General features: G+C 41.7%; 1 protein-coding gene across 3 annotated transcripts in view; it reads right to left on the bottom strand.

The window, feature by feature from the left end:
• The window catches only part of EMB2083 (AAA-type ATPase family protein), a 377,023-nt gene that overhangs the window by 115,804 nt on the left and 239,161 nt on the right, over positions 1-22,058 (bottom strand). For all 3 annotated transcript variants that reach the window (XM_089424030.1, XM_089424037.1, XM_089424043.1), the window contains exon 6: positions 17,306-17,464. In XM_089424030.1, coding sequence (XP_089280156.1) covers positions 17,306-17,464 — 159 coding nt within the window. The remainder of the gene's footprint in view (positions 1-17,305; positions 17,465-22,058) is intronic.

The raw sequence follows: 22,058 nt of genomic DNA, 5'->3' as shown, positions 1-22,058 counted from the left end.
CATCTGATCTGCAACCACGCTCTGATACCATGTTGGAATTTCTAAGTCTGACACGTTAGAAACTATGTTGCAGGAAATGTGGTATAGAGGTTTGTTTCCGTACGGAAACGGGTATGAAACGCGGAAACGCGTTTGGTACGGCCGTGAAACGCGTTTCCGGCCATACTGCCACGTTTCCCGAAACGGAAACGTGGCCAGTACGGCCGGAAACACGTTTCAGGGCCGTAGGACCCACGTTTCCTCATTAACTTGTGTTTTTTTAATTTTATTTTTTTAATTTGTTTTTTAATTTACTTTTAGGGTATGTTAGTGACATCTTGTTGCTTCTAGATGCGTGTCTAAAGTTATAAAAGTGAATTTTTGCCCTGGTGTTGATATGCAGTTCATCAGGGAGTTTGAGGGATATGCAGTTCATGGTAATGTTAAATTCTTAAAGTAAAAGTGATATTCTCCTTTATTTTTCATTTTCATCCTTTTACTTAAATTTTTAACATTACCATGAAATGACTCAGGATGTTTGAGAGTGGTTTCGCCCTCATTGGATTTCATATGGAGAAAGTAGAATTTTAGATCTCACTCAAAATCCAGCAGACTTATTTGTTTTCCAGGATTTCAGGATTGGAGGGATTGCAATGTTTCCATTGGATTTTATCATGTACTAGGGTATGGAACTTGTATTTAATCAAGAGAACCAAGCCCTCTATGCAGGGGAAACTGCCAATAATCAAGATCATGTAGAGTACTAGGGTATGAAACGTGTATTTAATCAAGAGCACTAAGGTCGTTTGACTATGTAGGAGGAGACTCCCAATACAACAGTGGTCCTTCTAAAGAATGGGATGTGGATGCAGAAAATCCTGATTTGGATCTCTCTCTTGCAGCCTTATAGTCTTTATTGTACATGCAGCCTCATATATTAATATAAATAAAGGTTGATTTTGAGATTTGGATATATAATAAAGGTTGCTTTTGGATATTCCGATATTTTTATTTTCATTATGTGATCATTCATGAGTAAATGTGATGTAAATTAAATCTTAATGTTTAAGTGTAATAAATTATAATGTATCATTTATGCTTTATGATTGCACACACACACACATATATATTTATATTTAAATATTTTCAATATATATGTATATATTTGCGTTTCCCCGTTTCCAAAAGTTGGGGAGGTCGCGTTTCGTATCGCTTCCCGTTTCGGAAACTCGTACCCGTTTCCCCGTTTCGTGCAACTTAGGTTAGAAACCCTTCACGCACTTTTACTGATTTATTCCTACCTACTTGTTCTGTTAATTAACAAGTTATTTACCATGTAAATACTGGAAATAAATACAAGTACATGCTCAACACATTATAGATCATCAACTAAAGGAAATAGAAACAAGCACACAAGTGACATTGTTGTTTTTGGACTAATGTCCCCGGAAAAACCCAATGCGGGAAAACTAGTGCAACTATCTGAGGGTTTGATTTATTAAGCAGTTTCAGAATACAATCTGGGTGCCAAATCTGGCTCACCCATCATAGAAAAATCTCGGTAGTACTACCTCTCTGTTTGGAAGCAGATATTCCGGCTAAAACCTCGGAGAAACACTCCCCCAGCTCCACAACTCCAATCTGCTCCACAAAACCCTAGCGTCGGCCTCTAAGGACTGCGTCAACCTCTCTCTAGCCCTGCGTCAGCCTCTGGAGGCACTGCGTCAGCCCTCTGGCCCTATGCATCACCCACGCTAGCCCTCTGAGGAACTGCACAGCTCCCGAATGCCTTTACATGAGCCCTCGCTGGCTCTGCGTGAACCCCTAGCTAGTTCTGCGTCCCTCTCTCCCAGCTTCTACACTGATCCTCCCGGTATTGTCTCCCTACTTCTGTATTCACTGCCCCTCGTTGTTGATCACTAATTCTATCTCTCTTAGCAAACCCCGCTCTAGAAAATAGAATGACTAATCATTCTGGTGTATTCTCCAAGTGACCCTCAAGCCTCCTCTTATACTTTTCACGTTAACAAATCAACGGCCAAGATTAAGTCCCTAATCAATGGCTAAGATTAGATCTGGCTTGATCCATGACTTTTGGACCATTCTAACACAGTTTTATATTAATTCACATTAATACTTTAATTTCCCTAAGCTTAGACTTAGGAACTCCATTAAAAATATTAATTATTTTAATATCTCCCAAACTGTTTAGAATATGCCCAAACCCTTTCTGGGTATTGCATATCTCATGTGCCTTAACTTCTCCACCAATTTTCTTGGCTAGAGCACATCTGATGCTACCCCAAATCAACACTTCCTTCTTCCTTCTCCTCCCTCAGGGTCAAATTCTCCAAGGTGTTCGTATTTCATCATAGAGTGACCCCCAACTTCGGCTAGCTCCACGATTTCCTCTTTTTCTCAATAGTGGGGTCCCTTCTCCACCAAAAATTTATTTCTTCTTTGGCTTTACCCACTTTTCCTAAGTTGTGAGCCAAAATTTAATGTACTTAGGCAAAATTGCAAAATTGGTGTAGCTGCTTGGTAATTTTAAGTAGAGGAAACATCACAGTCCTCCCCTCCCAAATGTTACTTGTCCCCAAGCAACTGTAATGCCAGGTGTTGTAGGATATGCTCACCCTCCCATGTGGCATCCTCATCTAGCAAGTTCTTCCATCACACGAAATACTCTCGGATAATACTGCTCCTCAATCTCCTCTCTTTGGTCTCCAAAATGGCCTCTGGCTCAAGTACTAAATGCCCCTCATCATCCAACGGGGTTAGTTCAGTAATTGTTGTCACATGTTGCTCCAGCTCATATGCTACCTCTCCAACCCCCTAATCACCCTATAGGGCCCATAGAAATGTGGTTGTAGCTTCTCGGCACCCTTTTGCTTCAGCGTGGTCTGTCTATATGGTTGGAGGCACAAAAAGACCAAGTCTCCTACCTCAAAGTGCCTCTCGACCCTGTGCCTGTTTGCATACATTTTCTGCTGATTTTGGGCAGTCTGTAGGTTGTCTTTGAGAGCCTTGAGGATGGCTTGGCTCTCTTGAATCCAATCCTTGGCCCTTGGGGCCCTGCTGTCTCCAAAAACAAGGTTAGCAAAAGATAAAGCATCATACCCATACAAAGCACGGAAAGGTGACATATCAATGGACATATGGTAGGTAGTATTGTAGCAATACTCCCCCAGGTGCAACCACCTCATCCAAGCTCGTTGTTGCCCTGTCACGTAGTTCCGCAATTATCCCTCTAGCCACTTGTTGACTATCTCAATTTGCCCATCCGTCTGAGGTAGGTCGCTGGTACTGGGAGTGAGCTCAGTGCCCACCAACCTAAAAAGCTCCTACCAGAACGCCCGCATGAAATGGTTGCCTCTGTCATTGACTATGCTCTTGGGGAGACGATGCAGCTGGGAGACCTCCCTGAAAAAGAATTCTGCAACTTGCAAATCAGAGTACTTGGCGGGGATAGCAAAGAAATGGGCATACTTCATCAACCTGTCCACCACCACGTATATGCAATCACGGCCCTGCACCATGGGAGGTCCTATGATGAAGTCCATTGAGATACTCTCCCATTTCCCTTTCGGAATAGGGAGTGGTTGTAGTAAACTAACAGGATGGGTCAACTCCCTCTTGTTCCTCTTGCAGGCCTCAGTCATGCACATGCCTCAACACGTCCCCCTTGAGGCCCTTCCACAAGAAACGCTCCCTGACTGCTCTGTAAGTCTTCAACAACCCCTAGTGTCCTGATAATGGTGAATCATGTGTCGCATGGACGATCTTCTCACTCAACTATGAACCAAATACCAAATATATGGGCCCCTTGCAGTAAATGACATCGGCCATCCACCCAATAGCGCTCCTCCCCATGAGTACCATCTACGATCTCACGTGCCCATTAATCCTTAGAGTACCCCACCAAAAGTTGTGACTTCCAATCATGGCAGATGCTCATGAGTGATAGTGTCGTGGGCCTCCTGGATAGGGCATGTTCCACCACATTATGCTTGCCCTTGACATACTCTATGTCAAAATCATAGGCCTGAATCCTACTGAACCACTTTTGTTGTCTATCATTGAAGCCATTCTGCGCCAGAAAGTGGCAAAGACCATTATGATCATTCTTCACTCTAAACCTGTTGCCCACCAAATACTATTGGAATTTGGCCAACCCATGCATGATGGCCAACATCTCCTTGTCATAGATTGAGTATAAACTCTAATGACTACGGAGCTTCCAGCTCTCGAAAGCTATTGGGTGGCCTCCCTGTGACAATACAGCACCAATGCCCTCACCCGATGCATCGCACTCCAAGGTGAACGGCTGGATAAAATCAGTTAAAGCCAACACCAGACAGCTGCTCATCACTTCCTTGAGGTGCTCAAACACGGCCAATGCTCTATCTATCCATGTGAATGCCCCCTTCCAGTAATACGTGCAAATGCACAAAATCCCCTCATCTTAGTCACATTCTGGGGAACAGGCCAATCACGGATGGCTCTAATATTCTCCTCATGCACCCGCACTCCATCCTATCCAATAATATGCCCCAAATAGAGCATCTCAATCAGCCCAAATACACACTTGGACATCTTTGCATAAAATTATTGTCCCTCCAAAATATGAAGCACCTCCTCTACATGCTACAGGTGCTCCTCCCATGTCCTGTTGTAAATCAATATGTCGTCAAAGAACACCAACACATATCGACGCAACTACTTGCGGAACACATGGTTCATGCAAGACTAGAAGGTAGCATGTGTGTTGGTTAACCCAAAGGGCATAACCAAAAACTCGAAGTGATCGTAGTGACACCTAAAGGTTGTCTTAAGGATGTCCTGATCCCTTACCTGAATCTTATGGTACCCTAAACGCAAGTCTATCTTAGAAAAGTACTTAGCTCCTCTAAGCTCATCCATAAGCGCATCTATGCAGGGAATGGGGTATCGGTTCATCAATGTCTTCTTGTTGAGGGCTCTATGGTCGATGCACATCCGCAACGTACTATCCTTCTTCACCAGAACAACTGATGAAACGAAGGAACTAGAGCTGGGTCTAATGTGCCCCAATGCCAACAACTCATGAATAGCCCACTCAATCTCATCCCGATACGCCTTGTGATGTTTGTATGGGGTCGTAATAACTTCCCGCACCCTCGGCTCTAGCTCGATAGTGTGCTCAAGCCCCCTATCAGGTGGTCGTCCTAGTGAGATGTCTCCAAATATTGTTGAGTACCTGTCTAGAATGGCCTGGATGTTTGGGTGTGGTGGTCCGGCCTTGCCCTTGCATCAGATATTCTCATCTCTACAGCCCACTCTATATCCCCATGTCTCAAGTTCACTTCCATACTATGCGCTAACACTGTCTGTGGGGGCTATGAGTGAATGCCTCTCAACAAAACAATCTTCCCATCGAACCTTGCGAACTCCATCTCCAGCTTCTGCCAATCAGTGGTAACACTCCCAAGGGAGTATAGCCATTGCATGCTAAGCACCACATTGGTGTCTAGGACATCAACTACAAAGAAATGGTCCGTCATAGAATAGTTCCCCATCACCACTGTCATCTCGGGAACGTATTTGGTGCACTGCATGGTACAGTCTCCACGTACCAAGACTGAGAATCCCTCAAAGGAATCTGTGTGTATGCCCCTCCTCTCCACCATCTGGGCATCTACGAAATTGTGGGTGGTCCCACTGTATACTAGCACCAAAACATGTCGCCCCTCTACCGTGCGCCGGATCCTCATAGTAAGTTTACTTCGTCACTCCCTGAAGTGAAGCAATAACCCCTATTGTCACTAAGAAAGGAGCTCCCACTCGTGCGGGTGGTGTGCCTCCTTCTCCTCCTCCTATCACTAGTGGCTCATCATCACCCATGCTTACATCCTACTCTGCATCATCCTCTGTCTCACTATCAAAGAACACTTCTATGAAGTGTGCCTTGCCCTTGGTGCACCTGTGCCCTGGTGCCCATGGCTCCTAGCAAGTGAAGCACAACTTCCTCCTATGGAGGTCTCTCCTAGCCTCATCATCCAACTACCCACGCCCTTAAATGTCTCACTATGGTGGGGGTCTAGTGTCTCTTCCCCTCTGCTAGAATACAAGTCTGGCGGGTATCTGTGCTCTAGTCCTGGGAAGAGCACCTTGCAAATCCCGGGCTCTACCTACTATATCCTGCAAAGTGGTGGGCCTATTGGATCTCACCAAGCCCCTCAGTGTCTTTGCTAACCCCTCCAAAAACAAAAAGACCCTCCTGGCCTCCAATAAATATGGCACCAGTCTTGCGAAAATCGCGGTATTATCGCGCAATTTTTATAAAGTTTTTTTTCCAAAAAATCGCTGAAAAAATCACAATTCGACCGGAAAAAATCGTGGGGCACCGCGACAGCGCATTTTATAAGCAAATTTATGAGTTTTATTTCTCATTTTTAGCAGACTACGAACTTGTTTGAGAGATGAGGAGGAGAGGAAGGTATCTACTAAGGCAGAGGAGGAGAAAAACGGGAGATTTTAGCATCCCAAGCAAGAGAACTTCGTGTTTGGACCAAATTTCTTCGGCAAACCGTGGTTTCCAAATATGGGCACCAAATTTGGCCAATTTGTTTTGGTTTATTTCTTGTTTTTGCTTGGGTTTCTATAACCCATTGATTATCAATGATTTTTGAGTGGATTTGACAGTGTTTTTTTTTTCATTTTTGTTGCATAGAGTGGAAAGGGTTCATTTTGATCAAAAATGCAAAAACTTGATTGTTAGATTTATTAATTTAATTTTTTCTTGTGCTCTATTTTTTTGCATCATTTTTTATTGGGTTTGAATGTGCATTTTTTCTATTATTGTTGTATTATTGTTGAATTGAGTTGAGGTCTTTTTTTTGTCAAAAATTCAGTGTGGTGTCATGTATGTAATTTTTATTTTTTTAACTTGCAATTCTTATTGTGCCATAGTTTCAACTTCAAACTTCATCTTACATTAAAACTCAAGAGTTCAACCAAATTACAAACATGCCAAGGAAATTGGACCCTCTATGGAATTTGGTGAACCTAATGGAGGGTTTGATAGAATGAACTTGTCTTACAAGTTGTGTGGACAACATATGTCAGAAGGATTTATAGATTGAAGTATCACCTTACAGAAATCCTTGGACGTGATGTAGAGCCTTACACCAATACAAATGCGGAAATCATCCGAAGAGCCATGAGATCATTGGAAGAATTAGAGTAAGACAAAGTGACCAAACCAGATATGAAGAAGCAACTAGCAGGGGGAGTGTTAGGAGGTGAATATGGAAGTGGCACTGGTTCTACTTCAGAATCAATCTCCACAACCAACCCTGTAGCTATTTCATCATTTTGTGTTCCTAGAACCACGTCTAGTTCACAACCATCTATCCCTTCAATGCTTAAAAAAAATGAGAAAGAACAAGCTGACAAGTTGTTGGGCAAGTTTCTCCATTGGAGTGATATTCCTTTCAGCGCTGCAAGGAATAATCCATTTTTCCAACTTGTTGTTGATGCTATTGCAATTGTTGGCCCAGGGTACAAAATCCGTTCTTATGATGACTTTAGAGGTCGCATTCTTCAAGATGAAAAGGTTGACTACACCAAAAAATTGGAGGATTTTAGGGAATCATGGGCATGAACAGGATGCACTGTGATATCAGATGATTAGACCGACCAAAAGGGGAGAACCCTTATAAACTTTTTGATTAGTTGTCCCAAAGGGACAATGTTTATGAAATCTGTTGATGCATCTTCACATATCAAAGATGCAAAAATTATTATGTGATTTGTTGGATGTGTTTATTTTGGAAGTGGGTGCAGAACATGTTGTCCAAGTCATAACGGACAATGCTACAAATTATGTTACTATTGGCAAGATGCTTATGGAGAGGCATCATATTTTATTTTGGACACCTTGTGCTGCACATTGTATTGATTTGATGTTGGAGGACATAGGAAAAATTTCCTTTGTCAAAGATATTGTTGACTCATCAAAAAGCATTACAAAATTTATATATAACCATGCATCTGTGCTTGGCTTGATGAGAAAATTCACCAACAACAAGGAGTTGGTGCACCCTGCCATTACACGGTTTGCCACTAGTTTCATATCTCTTCAATACCTCTTGAATTCTATGTGGTATGTGAAGAGAATGTTTCCTTCAGAGGAGTGGTGTGCTTTGACAATTAGCCGCAAACCAAAGGGAGAGGCCATACGCAAATTAGTTTCATACCAAGAAAACTTCTAGTCGAGAGTGCACGAGGTGTGCACTGTTACTAAATCTTTCGTAAAGGTTCTTCGATTAGTTGATGGTGAGAAGTCCGCAATGGGATATCTGTATGAGGCCATGGACAAGGCCAAAGAATCCATTCGGGCCTACTATGATGATAAGGGAGATGAGGGATTTCAGAAATAACTCCTCCTATGGGAAGTGATTGATGAACAATGGAACAACACACTCCATCGTCCCATTCATGCTGCAGGGATCTACGTGAACCCTACTCTGTGGGTTCTTATTTGATGTTGAGATCATGGATGGATTCTTAACCTGTCTTCAGAGGATGGTGCGATCTCTAGCAGAACATGCAGACATATCCATATAAATGGAGATATACAGGATGGCAGGTGGCACATTTAGCTTTGAGATGGCCGTGATTGATAAAAAGACTCAAACTCCAGGTATTTTTTAGTTTGTTTCAAATTTCATTGTCTCTTCAATTTCATAACTTCATACTTTGCTTCAACTTTCAAATTTTGTTTTTATTTCTTATGTTTATCTTATTTGTAATTTTTTTGTAGATGCATAGTGGACTCACTATGGTGCCAGAGTACCCCATCTGCAAAAGCTTGCCATTCGAATCCTCAGCCAAACATGTAGCTCCTCAAGATGCGAGCGTAACTAGAGTGTATTTGAAAAAAAACACAACAAGAAGCGCAACAGGGTAAACTTAAAACTTTAAAATATTCCAAATTTCCAATTAATTTTTTGAATTCATTAAATAATATTTTTTTATAATTATTATTTTATGATCTTTAACAGGTTGGAGTCCCAGAGACTTAATGACATGGTCTACGTCTACTACAACCTTCGATTGTGGGTGAGGCAACTTGAGAGGATACCTGATATGGAGGCCATCTCATTGGATGGGATTGACACCACTGCTGCATCGAGGGTTGAGGCCTCTCATGGAGTCTGTCGATGATTGGTTAGAGTAGGAGGTAGTGGAAGGTGTAGAGGGGGAGGAGAAGGAGGAGGAGGAGCAACAAGAGGAGGAGGTGACACCACCTACCTAGACTACCCCTGCCACCAGTAGAGGACGTGGTCTACCTCCTCTAGCTCCTAGTTCTTCAACTTCTAGAGCACAGTAGAGTCCACTACCAACTCCACCGGCATCTACATCTAGACGAAAAGGGAAAGATATTGCATTTTCTCGCAAGAGGGGCAGAAGAAATCACTAGTATTAGTTATTTGGTTCATTTCATTGTATATGACATTATGACTCATGATATGAGATACATTATTATATTTTTTGTCAATATTTTGAAGCTAAGTTGGGACTCAGGAGTCAGGATTTACTATTTAGGACATGATTTATTGTTATGTGTGATGTAGCACTAGAAATGATATTATAAATCTTATATATTAGTTCTTTTATCATATTTATGTGTCAATGTATTTATTTTATGTTGTAGATGCTTTAGATATTTAAAAAATTGAAAAAAAATGAATATTTTTTTATTTTAAGATTTTTCCCTGATTTTAAATGATTTTTTCCCGATTTTTACGATTTTTTTCCGATTTTTACCCTCGCCGATTTAATCCTGATAACGATTTTCGCAACATTGTCCGACACCATCTCAGATATCCTCAAGAACTTAGAGATATGTGTCTTTGCATTGTAGGTTTGCTTGAGTCGCGTCAACTCTCTAAAGTGCTCCTCAGGGTCCCTCCTCTCAAAGTGCTCCAACACCCTCCGTGTGAAATCCTCATAGGTGGTAACACCTGCATGTCCCATAGTGGTCAACCCATGGAACCACCAATCATGGGCCTCTCCCTCCAAGTGTAAAGTGGCAATCTTGATTGCCTCAACCTCTGTCATATGATTAAGATGGAAATAGACATCCAGCTTCTCAACCCACGTTGTGGCTGAGCTCTTAAGCAAGCCATCAAAGGTTGGAAGGAATAACCTTCCCACTGTGCGCTGCAAATCAGTGTCATGCATGTAGCCTCCCCCACTTGGCCCCTTGCTCCTACTTTTACCCTTAAGTTGGCAGAAATCTTTAAAAATGATGGCCTCACTAAAATCCACCCCATAGGACTGGTACTCCACAAAGTAGTCTCCCATGGACATGTCATCCTGCCCTTGCGGCCCTCCAGCACCTGATGCCAAAAATGTAGGGATAGTCGACCTGGACAGTGTGCTAGAAATGTGAGGTGTATTATGTGGGTTTGCGGCTTGGTGGTGCGAGGTACCTGAATCCTCACCCAAATGGAGGTCTCCCTACATGCCTTTGCCCTTGTTGTTATTGTTGTTCTGCTATCTCAACTCATCAATGCCCCTAGACAAGTCATGGATAACCTTTAAGAGGCTTTGGGCAAATTCCTCCTCTTTATTCCCTTTGTCATTCTGATTACCCCCCATATCTGGCTCCTCAACCTCCTGCTCAAGGTTTTCTAGATCAGGGGTAATCTGTAGTTGTCTTTCCTTGCTTCTGTACCTTTGCCTCTTCTATGTGATATCTTTTTTGTCATATGGTCTCATGGACTAAAGGCTTCTCCCATAGGTTGAGCCAAGACTATGAGCTTTGGTACCACTATAATATTCCTAGTAGAAATATTAAGTGATAACAGCGATAAAATGCTCACATGCAACCAAAAACACAATACAAATATCAGCACAACAATGATTTACTCTAGAGACGCTGAGCCATTTTATTATATGTAAAGGTAGGAGTACAATGGATATGAACAAGTGCACCTGGCCTTGCCAAAGGCAAGCTAGACAAACCTTGGGTGAGAAAACAAGGTGCCCAAAAGTTGGAAAGTGATTCCTCCTCTATACTCTGCACTGTCGTATAAATCTACACTGTTGGCTAGAAAGAAATCCCCATTTGGGGACCCTAGACTACTCAGAAAATTTTGCCAAATTAATCTTGGCCTCTACTCAAGAAACCTAGAAAGGCCCAGAAAGTGTTGGGCCTGATTACAACCATCCAAATTTGCCCCAATTTCCACGTGCTCCTCCAACTACAGGGTAATTCGACCCACCTAGAAATATCACATCTTAGCCCCTCCAAAATGATGATAAATGCTAGCAAAAACTTCCTTCGAATGCCCCTACAAATCCCAACTCCATTAAGCCACAAATGTGCATCCACCCAACTTCCACATGTAGCCTATGTTGATTTTTGTAGCATCGGATGTGTTCTAGCCACGAAATTTTGTGGAGAGGCTACAATACATGTAATCTCCAAAAGCTAAAAACTTGGGAAATTCCACCTAGAAACGACTTAATTAAAATAATTAGCTTTTTTTTAATGGTTCCTAAGTCTAAACTTAGGAAATCTGGTTAATTAAAGCATATTAATTAAGTCATGGTGAGAATCTTCTAGAAGAAGACATGGAACGATTTCTAGTTAATCTTAGCCATCGATTATTTTTTAATCTTGGTCGTTGAAGCCTCAACGAGAGATTATATGAAGAAATTCGATGGGGGTTGGAGAACACACTTCAGGAGCAAGGAATTCGATAGTGTTGGGAAATCGAACTCCAGAGTAGCAATTATGTGTTGCCAGAGGTGATTCGGTAGTTTCGAAGTAGTCAGAGAGGGGCAGGGATAGTAAGGCCGAAAGGAAGTTTTTCCAGTCCGATGAGTGCATAGCAGAGAGACAGCATACTCCACAGAGAGGTTGACGCGATGCAGAGCGACATCGTAGAGCTTCAAAGGGAGATTTGTAATTGCTGAGGACAAGTCGAGATTCAGAGGCAGGAGACGGAGTGGGAGCCCGAATGCCAGAAGATTGAGTTTCCAGAGCAGCACCTGATCAGCGGAGTGAGAGAGACGTTGGTCTCAACAGGCTGACGCAGAGGCAGCAAGAGGTAGCCCATCTTGAGCTAAGGTCAGTGTCAGATCACCGATGGAACTGAGATTTTTCTCACTAGACTTTTGTCAGTCATTTTCTCTGTATGGAAAGCTAGAGTTGGGCTTCCATAGATTTGTATTCAGATTTACTATTGCATAAAAATAAAACCCTCAGTCGTTGCATTGGTTTATTGTGTGTGTGCATCTATTCTTCCAATGTTTTTATTTCTTCCGCGGTATTTATTTTGTGAAGGTTGAAGTGTATATGTTTCGATATTTTCCATCGAAAAATACAAATAATTTGGTTGATTAATTTAACAAATAGAAGAAACATCATCAGTTGTTCCAATAGTATTCGGGTCACCAAATTTTCACATGGTATTAGAGCACAGATCATAAGTCGTAGAGCTCAGTAGCAGAAGAGGAGGAGGAGGTTTGAATTCCAGCGTAGGCAACAATTCGAGACCCCAGAGACAGCGCAGTCCTTGGGCCAAGAGGGTCGAGTTTTCAGGAAAGGTCTATTTCTCAAAGTGAGTCGACAGAGAAATTAGATTTTCCAAATCAAAGCTCACCAGAGGCGAAGGGAGCAACAATATTTTCCTTGCAGAGCAAAGCTTCAGTTGGGATGCAAATTTTGCAGTAGTTTGTTAGTGCAAAATAGCATTAGGAGGAAGAAAGAGCACACACTAAGGGAATTCTTTCCTCAGGGGACTTCTAGCCAAGAAGTTCGAATTTTCCTAGCAGAGCAGCAATAGTTGTGTGCAGAGTTTCTCACTCTGAAGGGAGTGCGAATAGCTGGGCAGCAACTACGGAAAGGAGAAGAGGAGGAGTTCGACATTTTTGGAGAGATGGCATCAACAGGGTTGAGAGATCAAGATCGGTTGGACGGAGCCACGAACTATGTGATCTGGAACACCAGAATTTCCTACCTTCTAGATGAACATGATCTCAAAACTTATATCGATAGTGTGGTATTTGAACCCGCAGATGCAGATCCGCTTAAGAAGTACAAGAAGGAGATGGTTAAAGCAAAGAGGTTGATCCTCGATGGGGTTCGAGATCACTTGGTATCTCACATAGCCGACAAAGATACTGCCCAGCAGATGTGGCAAGCACTTGCTACACTATACGAGGGATCTTCCGAGCAGCGAAGATGTATCTTAAGGAGAAGCTGAGATGCAAAAGGATGCAGAAAGGGGAGTGCATAGACCCATTCCTTACTAGGCTTCAGGATATCCGAGATCAGCTGACTACAATAGGGTCAGCACCTCAGCGTACAGAATTGGTGTGGTTTGCTCTAAACAACGTATCCAAAGAGTGGCAAGTCTTCGTCCAGAGTATTCTAGGTAGAGAAAAGTTACCATATTGGGATCGTATGTGGGTTGATCTACCGCAAGACGAGATGACGCGAGATTTGGTGAAGACCACCATATCTGGCAGCAACAACAACAGTGGGACGAAGCAAGTAAAGGAAGATGAAGATGTGGCCCTCGCATCAAAGGGCAGCAGGCATAGCGCAGGAAGAAGAAGGATGTTTCCAAGGTCAAGTGCTTCAGGTTTGGTGAGCTTGGCCACTACAACACTCAATGTCCTCTCAGAAAGAAGGATAAGGAGGAGAAGCAGGATCAGCAGGTTGCATTCGCAGGGATTGATAGGTTGTCCTCCATATTAGAGGAAGATTTTGCCATGGTCACCAAGATACCTTCAGGAGAGAGGTGGGGTGATTTGGTTTTGTAGCCCCAGAGAGCTACATGGTGGGCAGGATTCTTGAGGAGGTCCAGCACATGAATCACTACATGCAGTAGCAAGATGGATCAATGGCAGTTGGTGCAGTCAGGTGCTAGAGTGACGGATGCAGTAGCTAGCAGCAGGTCAGATATTGGGCATCGCATTGCAATTGGCACAAAGCAGAGTCAGCAGCAGCACAGAGGCTTCAGTGACAGCGTCGATTCTAGCAGCAACCAAGACTCGGGTGACAGATGCATCATATTGACCACAATTGGTTCAGTATTTTGGATATTTTTCCGTTGCAGTTGTTGTAGTTGTAGCAGCAGCAGATGGAGAGGGAGTTGCACCACAGATGCAGTGTTGGCAACAATTCAGCAGCGCCAACATCAGCACAAATACAGAGTTTATCAGAGTTGTGCAGTAGTTGGTGGGCAGCAGCAGCAAGACATCAGCAGCGTTACAAGAGGTGGTGCAAAGACAAGGTGTTGTTTTAAAGGGTTGCAACACTAGAACACATTTCTCGCTAAGAGGGAGTGTTGATTTTTGCAGCATCGGATGTGTTCTAGCCACGAAATTTTGTGGAGAGGCTAGAATACATGTATTCTCCAAAACCCAGAAATCATTTTTGGAAAATTCCACCAAGAGAGGACTTAATTAAGCTAATTTTTTTTAATGGTTTCTAAGTCTAAACTTAGGAAATCTGGTTAATTAAAGGGTATTAATTAAGTCATGGTGAGAATCTTCTAGAAGAAGACATGGATCAATTTCTAGTTAATCTTAGCCATCGATTATGTTTTAATCTTGGTCGTTGAAGCCTCAACGAGAGATTATAAGAAGAAATTCGATGGGGGTTGGAGAACACACTTAAGGAGCAAGGAATTCGATATTGCTGGGAAATCGAACTCCAAAGTAGCAGTTGTGTGTTGTCAGAGGTGATTCAGTAGTTTCAAAGCAATGAGAGAGGGACAGGGATAGTAAGGCTGGAAGGAAGTTATTCCAATCCGATGAGTGCATAGAAGAGAGACAGCGTAATCCACAAAGAGGTTGATGCAGTGCGAGATACAGCGCAGAGCTTCAGAGGGAGATCCATATTTGCTGAGGAGAAGTCGAGATTCAAAGGCAAGAGTGGGAGCCTGAAGGCCAGAAGATCGAGTTTCTAGAGCAGCAGATGACCAGCAAAGTGAGAGAGACGTTGGTCCCAACAGGCTGACGCAGAAGCAGTGCAAAGGCAACAAGAGGCAGCTCATCTTGAGCTAACGTCAGTGTCGGATAACCAGTGGAGGTGAGATTTTTCTCACTAGACTTTTGTCAATCATTTTCTCTATATGGAAAGCTAGGTTTGGACTTCCACAGATTTGTATTCAGATTTACTACCGCATAATTATTAATAATAATACCCTCAACCACTGCATCGGTTTTCCCAAGTTGGGTTTTTCCGGGACCATCGATCCAAAAATAACGGTGTTTATTGTGTGTGCATCTATTCTTCCAGTGTTTTTATATCTTCCGCAATATTTATTTTGTAAGGGTTGCAGTGTATATGTTTCGATATTTTCCATAGGAAACTGCAAATAATTTGGTTGATTAATTTAACAAATAGAAGAAACATCATCAGTTGTTGTAGTAGGATTCGGGGTCACCGAATTTTCACAGCCTAGAAATAGCCCACGCAGCTCCTGGGAGGGGATGAGAATGCTACAGCAAAAACTCCACTGAAGTATGCCCCACCAGCATTCCAAATCCTCAGCAAAATGTATCTCAATGCTCTCCTAGAAAGCCTAACAAATACACTGCTCCACAACCAACTCTCCCAAGAAGTGCGTATTCCCTTTACTGCGCCCAGTCTGCTATAATAATCCCACGAATTGCTTGAGCAAAGAACTGGAACAGCTCCCCACGTAGTCTAGATCTCCTCCTTGGGCTGGCACTCGAAGTCCATCGAAGGTAGGTTGAGGTGTTTGCATGAAAATCTCATGTGCTGAACAGCACTTGCAGACTTCGCTCAACAGCTCAACCGTGCTAGGTGAGTGTAAATGTCAAGGTTCAAAAGCCCCAAAATGGGTGCCCCAACTCCTATTTCTAATTTCTGCTCCTTCTTCCCTTGTGGGCTCCACCCCATCGAAGTCCCTCCTTCCCTCTCCTCTCTCCAAGTCGAATTCGCCAGGGGGTGTGTATTTCCTCATGGACTGCCCCACACCTTCCACTAGTTCCATGATTCCCCCTTTTTCTCTATAATGGGGTCCCTTCTCTACCAAAAATTAATTTCTTCTTTGGTTATACCCACTTTTCTTATGTTGTGAGCCAAAATTTTATGTACTTTGGCAAAATTGCAAAATTGATGTAGCTGCTTGGTAATTTTAAGTAGAGGGAACATCACATCCTCATAATCATTCTGCAACTCCATTATGTACTTTCATCATTTTATGCGAGAAGGCACTCCATGAATTAATAACCTCCTGAAACAGTCACTAGCCTTTCTCTTTCCATTTCATTTCATTGAACAGCTTAACAATTGAAACACCCCTCTTCATTCCTTTCTAACATTCTCAACAAACATTCTCATTATTTTACAAATAATTTGTGTGTGAAAATTACTCATAGCGCCGACGACTATCCAAAAGGCTCCTTCAAATTTAAAATAATAACAGTTGATCATTTGACTGACATTTCCAAAGAAGGCATAGATAGCACTAGCCTGAGTTAGATTTATGTCTAGCAAAGGTCCATGTTGGACTAATGAAGAATGAACTATTTTCACATCTAGACAGGAACTAGGTATCACTCTGATAAGGAAAAAATACTTGCAGGAGATGGGAATGGCTATAATAAAGACATAATGTAGCATTTAGAAAGAAAGGCCCATGGAAAACGAGTCATAGGGTCATGTCGAGCCCTCTCATATGGTGGCCAAATATTTGCAAGAAACTCTACAAACACCTATTGCCTAAGATAGATCTTCTGAAAAGATCGAATAGAAACGATGATAGTTAAAGATAATAACTATTGGAATAAGTTATTCCTTCCTAGGCAAGAGTTTAAGATGACACCCAATACCAGCAAGAAGTTAAATTATTAAACTATATATGATATGTTGTAAATCTGGATAGAAGGAATTAGGAGGTCTAAAGAAGGTCTAATTAGAATTTGCCAGTGTGTTTCAAAGTCTGTTTCTTTCCACCAACAACTCTAAATCAAAGCCACATTGTGTCTTATATCTACATGATTCATTCTACCAAAATATTATTCTCATGTGGAATGGAGAGAGAGTAGTTGGCACATGTTTCCAACTGATATGATTTTCTGCATTCTTACAACAAGATAGGTACTTGAAAACATAATCCTGCTGGCTCTACTGTTAATAAGAGAAAAGCAGGAAATCAATGAAAAGACAAGTTGGAACAAGCATAAAAGGAATGCAGGTTATGACACATCATATAAATAATGGAAGTAAAAATCTGTGTAGCTCTCAGCCACTGCAAGAATAAAGATAAGGTACAGCATTGAATACCATCTGAATATCCTTCAAATCTGGGAAGTTAACAGAAACCACGGCCAATGCTGCCTCATTAAGAGCCAGCTTCCGCCACAAGTCCATACTGCGTTTCCGTACGTCTGGTAGTCCACACTCCTCTAATCGTGCTGCTTCCAGTAAATCATCTGTAGTGATCTGTCAACCAAATTCTATGTAATCAATCTATAAATGAACTTGTGGTAATCTTGTCATTCTACATTTGATAGCTGGCAACTTGACTCAGTGAAAATGCTAACAAACTTATTGAATTGCATTAGTGTATAAAAAAATCCAAAAACTACCACGATGACCAACAAGCAGACAAAAAACATAAAACTTACACACTGATGCAGAACTATGATACAATTTTCCAGTTTTATAAACTGACAAAATGAAAAGAGTAAATTTATAAATTATCTTCATTGCCATTGTTTTTCAATAGTAAAGACCTAAGGCTAATTATTCAAGTTTTTCCATCTGCAGTCAAGTTTACAGTGTTTGATAGAAAAAATAATTGCATAGCGCAGATCATTGAAACATGATTCCAAACAAAAACGATCAGGATAGTCTCCAGTTACCAAGGCTTGCAGGAAATTAAATTCTACCCCTCTATTGTAATGTCCCTTTTCAGGGATGTCCAGTTAATTATTCATTATCTCTTGGGAAATAAAGCATAGTTATAAAGTGTAGAAACATGGGATTCGATAACCCCTGGTAAACACCCATGGTATTCTGGCAGCCCCCAACTCTAGAAGGAGATGAGAGCTCACTTCTTCGGCATGCATTTGGATTACTATTTTGTTATTGAACTGAGCTATTGGAGCTTGTCTGGGTGAAAGCCCATGTGAAAGAGGGTTATTTTTGGTGGTAAGTGATCCACCCCAGCTGATCTAGTCAAGGGGCTTCAGAATTCAGACCATATACCCTAGCCACTCAAAAAAGAAGGGATCAAATCAGATCCGCTCACTGGGGCTTAATATGGAGATGACAAGGAGAGGTCAATCAGATCTCTCACAGATGCATAATGCTTGGAGAAGCAGGATTTAGGCCGCCATATTCCATGTTGCTGCATTCATCTTTGGAGGCCACAACATCAGCTTATTATCCATCCAACCATGCCATGTAGTAAGGGTCATTTACAAATCTGTACTAGGTTCTGAAATTAAAGCATTGGCATGTAATCTCATATTCCATTTAATAAAAATAAGTCCGAGCTTTTGTTGCTATTTCTTGTGTTTATTTTTGAGTGGGGTTTAATACGTAATTGTAAGCAGGCTATTTGATGGAATGTCTCTGTAGTAGAACTATTCATTATTGTGCAAATAAAATATTTGAATATATATTTCCTGCTCAGTGTTGGTTTTAGCAAATCATTGGCATATCTTAAAATTGGTACATTACAGCTATTGAATAGGCATCTTTTACATGTTCCTGTGAATGATATCTTCCTGCAATTGTCTTTTAAAATTAACAGTAAAAAAAAGCTATTACTACGCTCAATTGGAGCAATAAGAATCATGCATCGGGAGTTTGTTCACATGCGTTATCCAAATGTGCCAATTCAGGATAGGAAAAAAGAGGATCAATTGAGGCAAGGTAAGACTAGAAATGATAACAGTAAACAAGATAAAACCAAGAAAAACAAAGGAAATCGGGATAAATAAACCTCAACAAAAGCAATGGCGGGAATAAATTGTATGTGTGCCAAACTATAAAAGAATACATGGAGTTCGGAAGTGTTACGACTCAAACTAGTAAGGTTGGCAAAGTTCAACCAAGACTGCTATATGATAAGCACAATTAGGAATACACACAATGTCACCTCAGCTATTCCTCTCACTTTAGGCCAACTACCCACTAAATGCCATGAACATGTTGGAAAATGTAACAAGGTTCGATCTTCATAATGTCTTATGTAATTGTATTTGATGTAAAAAGAAAAAGAAAATTATTATTTTTATTTTTATAGCATGTGTTTCATGCTCTAGGTTAATTTATTTATAGGCCAAGCACCCATCATGTGCTTCTAGGGCTTTGTCAAAGAAGTCAAAGAATCATTGTAATATGTAAAAGACAATTTTGGGCATCATGTATCAAGTCAAAAAGATATAATTGAGTCAAAGTCATTTAGAAAGTCCCTCCAAGACCAAGTCGGCCTGCAAGGAGACAAGTCAGCCTACAAGAGAGAAGTCAGCCTGCAAGGAGACAAGTCAGCCTACAAGAGAGAAGCCAGCCTCATTAGAGCTCTTCGAACCTCACCAAGAAGCCTGTATATACAAGGCATTTGACCACACTTGAAGAGTATCCATCCAAGTTCCATTACAATGGAAAAAGAAGCCTTATAGCCAGCGAAGAAGAGGAGAACATAAAAGGAGGGAGACCGAAGCTTTAAGGACTGTTTTAGAGCTACATTCTCCCACACATGCAAAGGGACTAGGGCATCATTTCCTGCAGAAAATTACCGTCATCAAAAGAGCTGAAATCAGGTGTCAAAAGGATCAAGTTTGCAGGCCAAATTGTCAAGGAAGAATAAGTTCTCCAAGCGAAGCAAGAAAGAGACATATTTCACCATCTTTTCCCATACGTGCGAAGTTAGGGTTCCTGCAGTTAGGCCGAAATTGCAGTCAAGGAATTGCAGGTCGGAATTTTTGAAGTTGAAGCAATTCTGAAGCAGGTTGACTTGGGTTGACTTTGAGAAGAAGAAAATTCATCTAAGGAGAGGTTGACTTGGTCTTGGAGGAGTCTTTGTCTTGGGTCTTAGGTCTTGGAATTCATCATTTGAAGATTCTATAAAAAGAAAAGCATTCTTTTGGGGTTTTCTCTAATGAGAGGAGCTTTTGGCCCTAGCTAGCAGCCCATATTTTGTGTCCTCTTGCCTCAATGATCTTCATAGTCTGGTAGATGTTTGATGACAAGAATAAAATAATAATAAAGTGAAGAAGAAGCTAATAACAAGTACATCAAGTTAAGTAAAAGAATATCACAAGCAGTTATTAAAGTAAAGAGAAACCATCCTAATCTAGCTGTGCTAGATTTCTCAACAGGACAATATCCCTGCACACAACAACTCAACCAAAGGAATATTAGGCCAATGCCTAAATGAAGTATGTGGAAGAGGGAGAAGTTAGTTGTTGAAAAACAAAATTCTGATCTGATTAATGATGCAACAGCAAACTTATATTGCAGACCAGCAAAGGAAAGAAAATACTCAATATGTCTAGCAAACAAGTTTGAAAATGCGATATATTGAGAATGAGAGCTTTTTACCACAACAAAAGAATAAATGGAGCTATTATATGTTGATTTGGGATAGCACCAGATGTGCTCTAGCCACACAAATTGGTGGAGCGGCTAAGGCACATGAGATCTCCAATACCCAAAAAGGGTTTGGGTAGATTCTAAACAGTTTGGGAGATATTGAAATAATTAATATTTTTAATGGAGTCCCTAAGTCTAAACTTAGGGAAATTAAAATATTAATGTGAATTAATATAAAACTGTGTTAGAATGGTCCAAAAGCCATGGATCAAGCCAGATATAATCTTAGCCGTTGATTAAGGACTTAATCTTGGGCATTGATCTGTCAACGAGAAAAGTATAAGAGGAGGCTTGAGGGTCACTTGGAGAATACACTAGAGTGATCAGTCATTCTATTCTCTAGAGCGGGGCTTGCTAAGAGAGATAGAACCAGTGATCAGATTTGCAACTGAGGGGCAGTGAATACAGAAGCAGAGAGGCAGAGATAGCATTGGGAGGATCAGCGCAGTAGCCGGAGAGAGGGACGCAGAAGCAACCAAGGGTTCACGCAGAGCCATCCAAGGCTCACGCAGAACCAGCCAGGAGCTGCGCAGTGCTTCAGAAGGCCAACGTGGGTGATGCAGAAGGGCAGAAGGCTGACGCAAAGGGACAAAAGGCTGACGCAGGCCAAGCCAGAGTGACGTTGGGCTAACGCTGGGCTAGAGAGAGGCTGACGCTGGGGCTTCGTGAGGAAAATTGGAGCTGTGGAGCGGCCGAAGTGTTTATTTGGGGTTTCACCCAGAATATCTGCTGCCGAGTAGAGAGGTACTACTGCCGAAATTTTCCTCTGTTGGGTGAGCCGGATTTGGCACCCAAATTGTATTCTGAAACTACTTAATAAATCAAACCCTCAGATAGTTGCATCGGTTTTCCTGCATTGGGTTTTTCCAGGGACATTAGTCCAAAAACAATGGTGTTATTTGTGTGCTTGTTTCTGTTTCCTTCAGTTGATGATCTGTAATATATTGAGCATGTACTTGTGTTTATATTCAATATTTACATGGTAAATAAATTGTTAATTAATCAGAACAAGTAGGAAGAAATAAACCAGTAAGTACATGGAGGGTTTCTAACGTGTCAGTCTTAGAAATTCCAACATGGTATCGGAGCGTGGTTGTAGATCACAGGAGAACTAAGGACATCAGCCGAATAGAGCAACAGCAGCATAAAACAACTGTCCCGAGTGACATAAGTCGTTCTAGCAGAGTAGCACAAGGAAGGGGTGACGCAATGCCCGCGTCATCAAGATTGAACCAGGAAGAGGCAACGCAGAGGCTGAGGGAGGCAAAGGCAGGCTCACGCAGAGGCTAGGTGGGCTGACACAGTTGGCTGAGGAAGATGATTTGATGGTGTCGGGATTGCGCAGAGCCTAGGAGCTCTAACATCATTTTGCTGGGGTTTAGGAGGCTGTGGGTAAGTTGCAGAGTGGAGCTGGTGGGGTGTTGTAGTCAGA

The sequence above is a fragment of the Pinus tabuliformis genome, chromosome 6 (genome assembly GCF_031772625.1).
Source record: "Pinus tabuliformis cultivar Carrire ecotype Pingquan chromosome 6, CPIR1, whole genome shotgun sequence".
Classification (NCBI taxonomy): domain Eukaryota; kingdom Viridiplantae; phylum Streptophyta; class Pinopsida; order Pinales; family Pinaceae; genus Pinus; species Pinus tabuliformis.
Note: the sequence above shows the minus strand (reverse complement) of the source record. Positions and strands in the feature narration are given on the sequence as shown.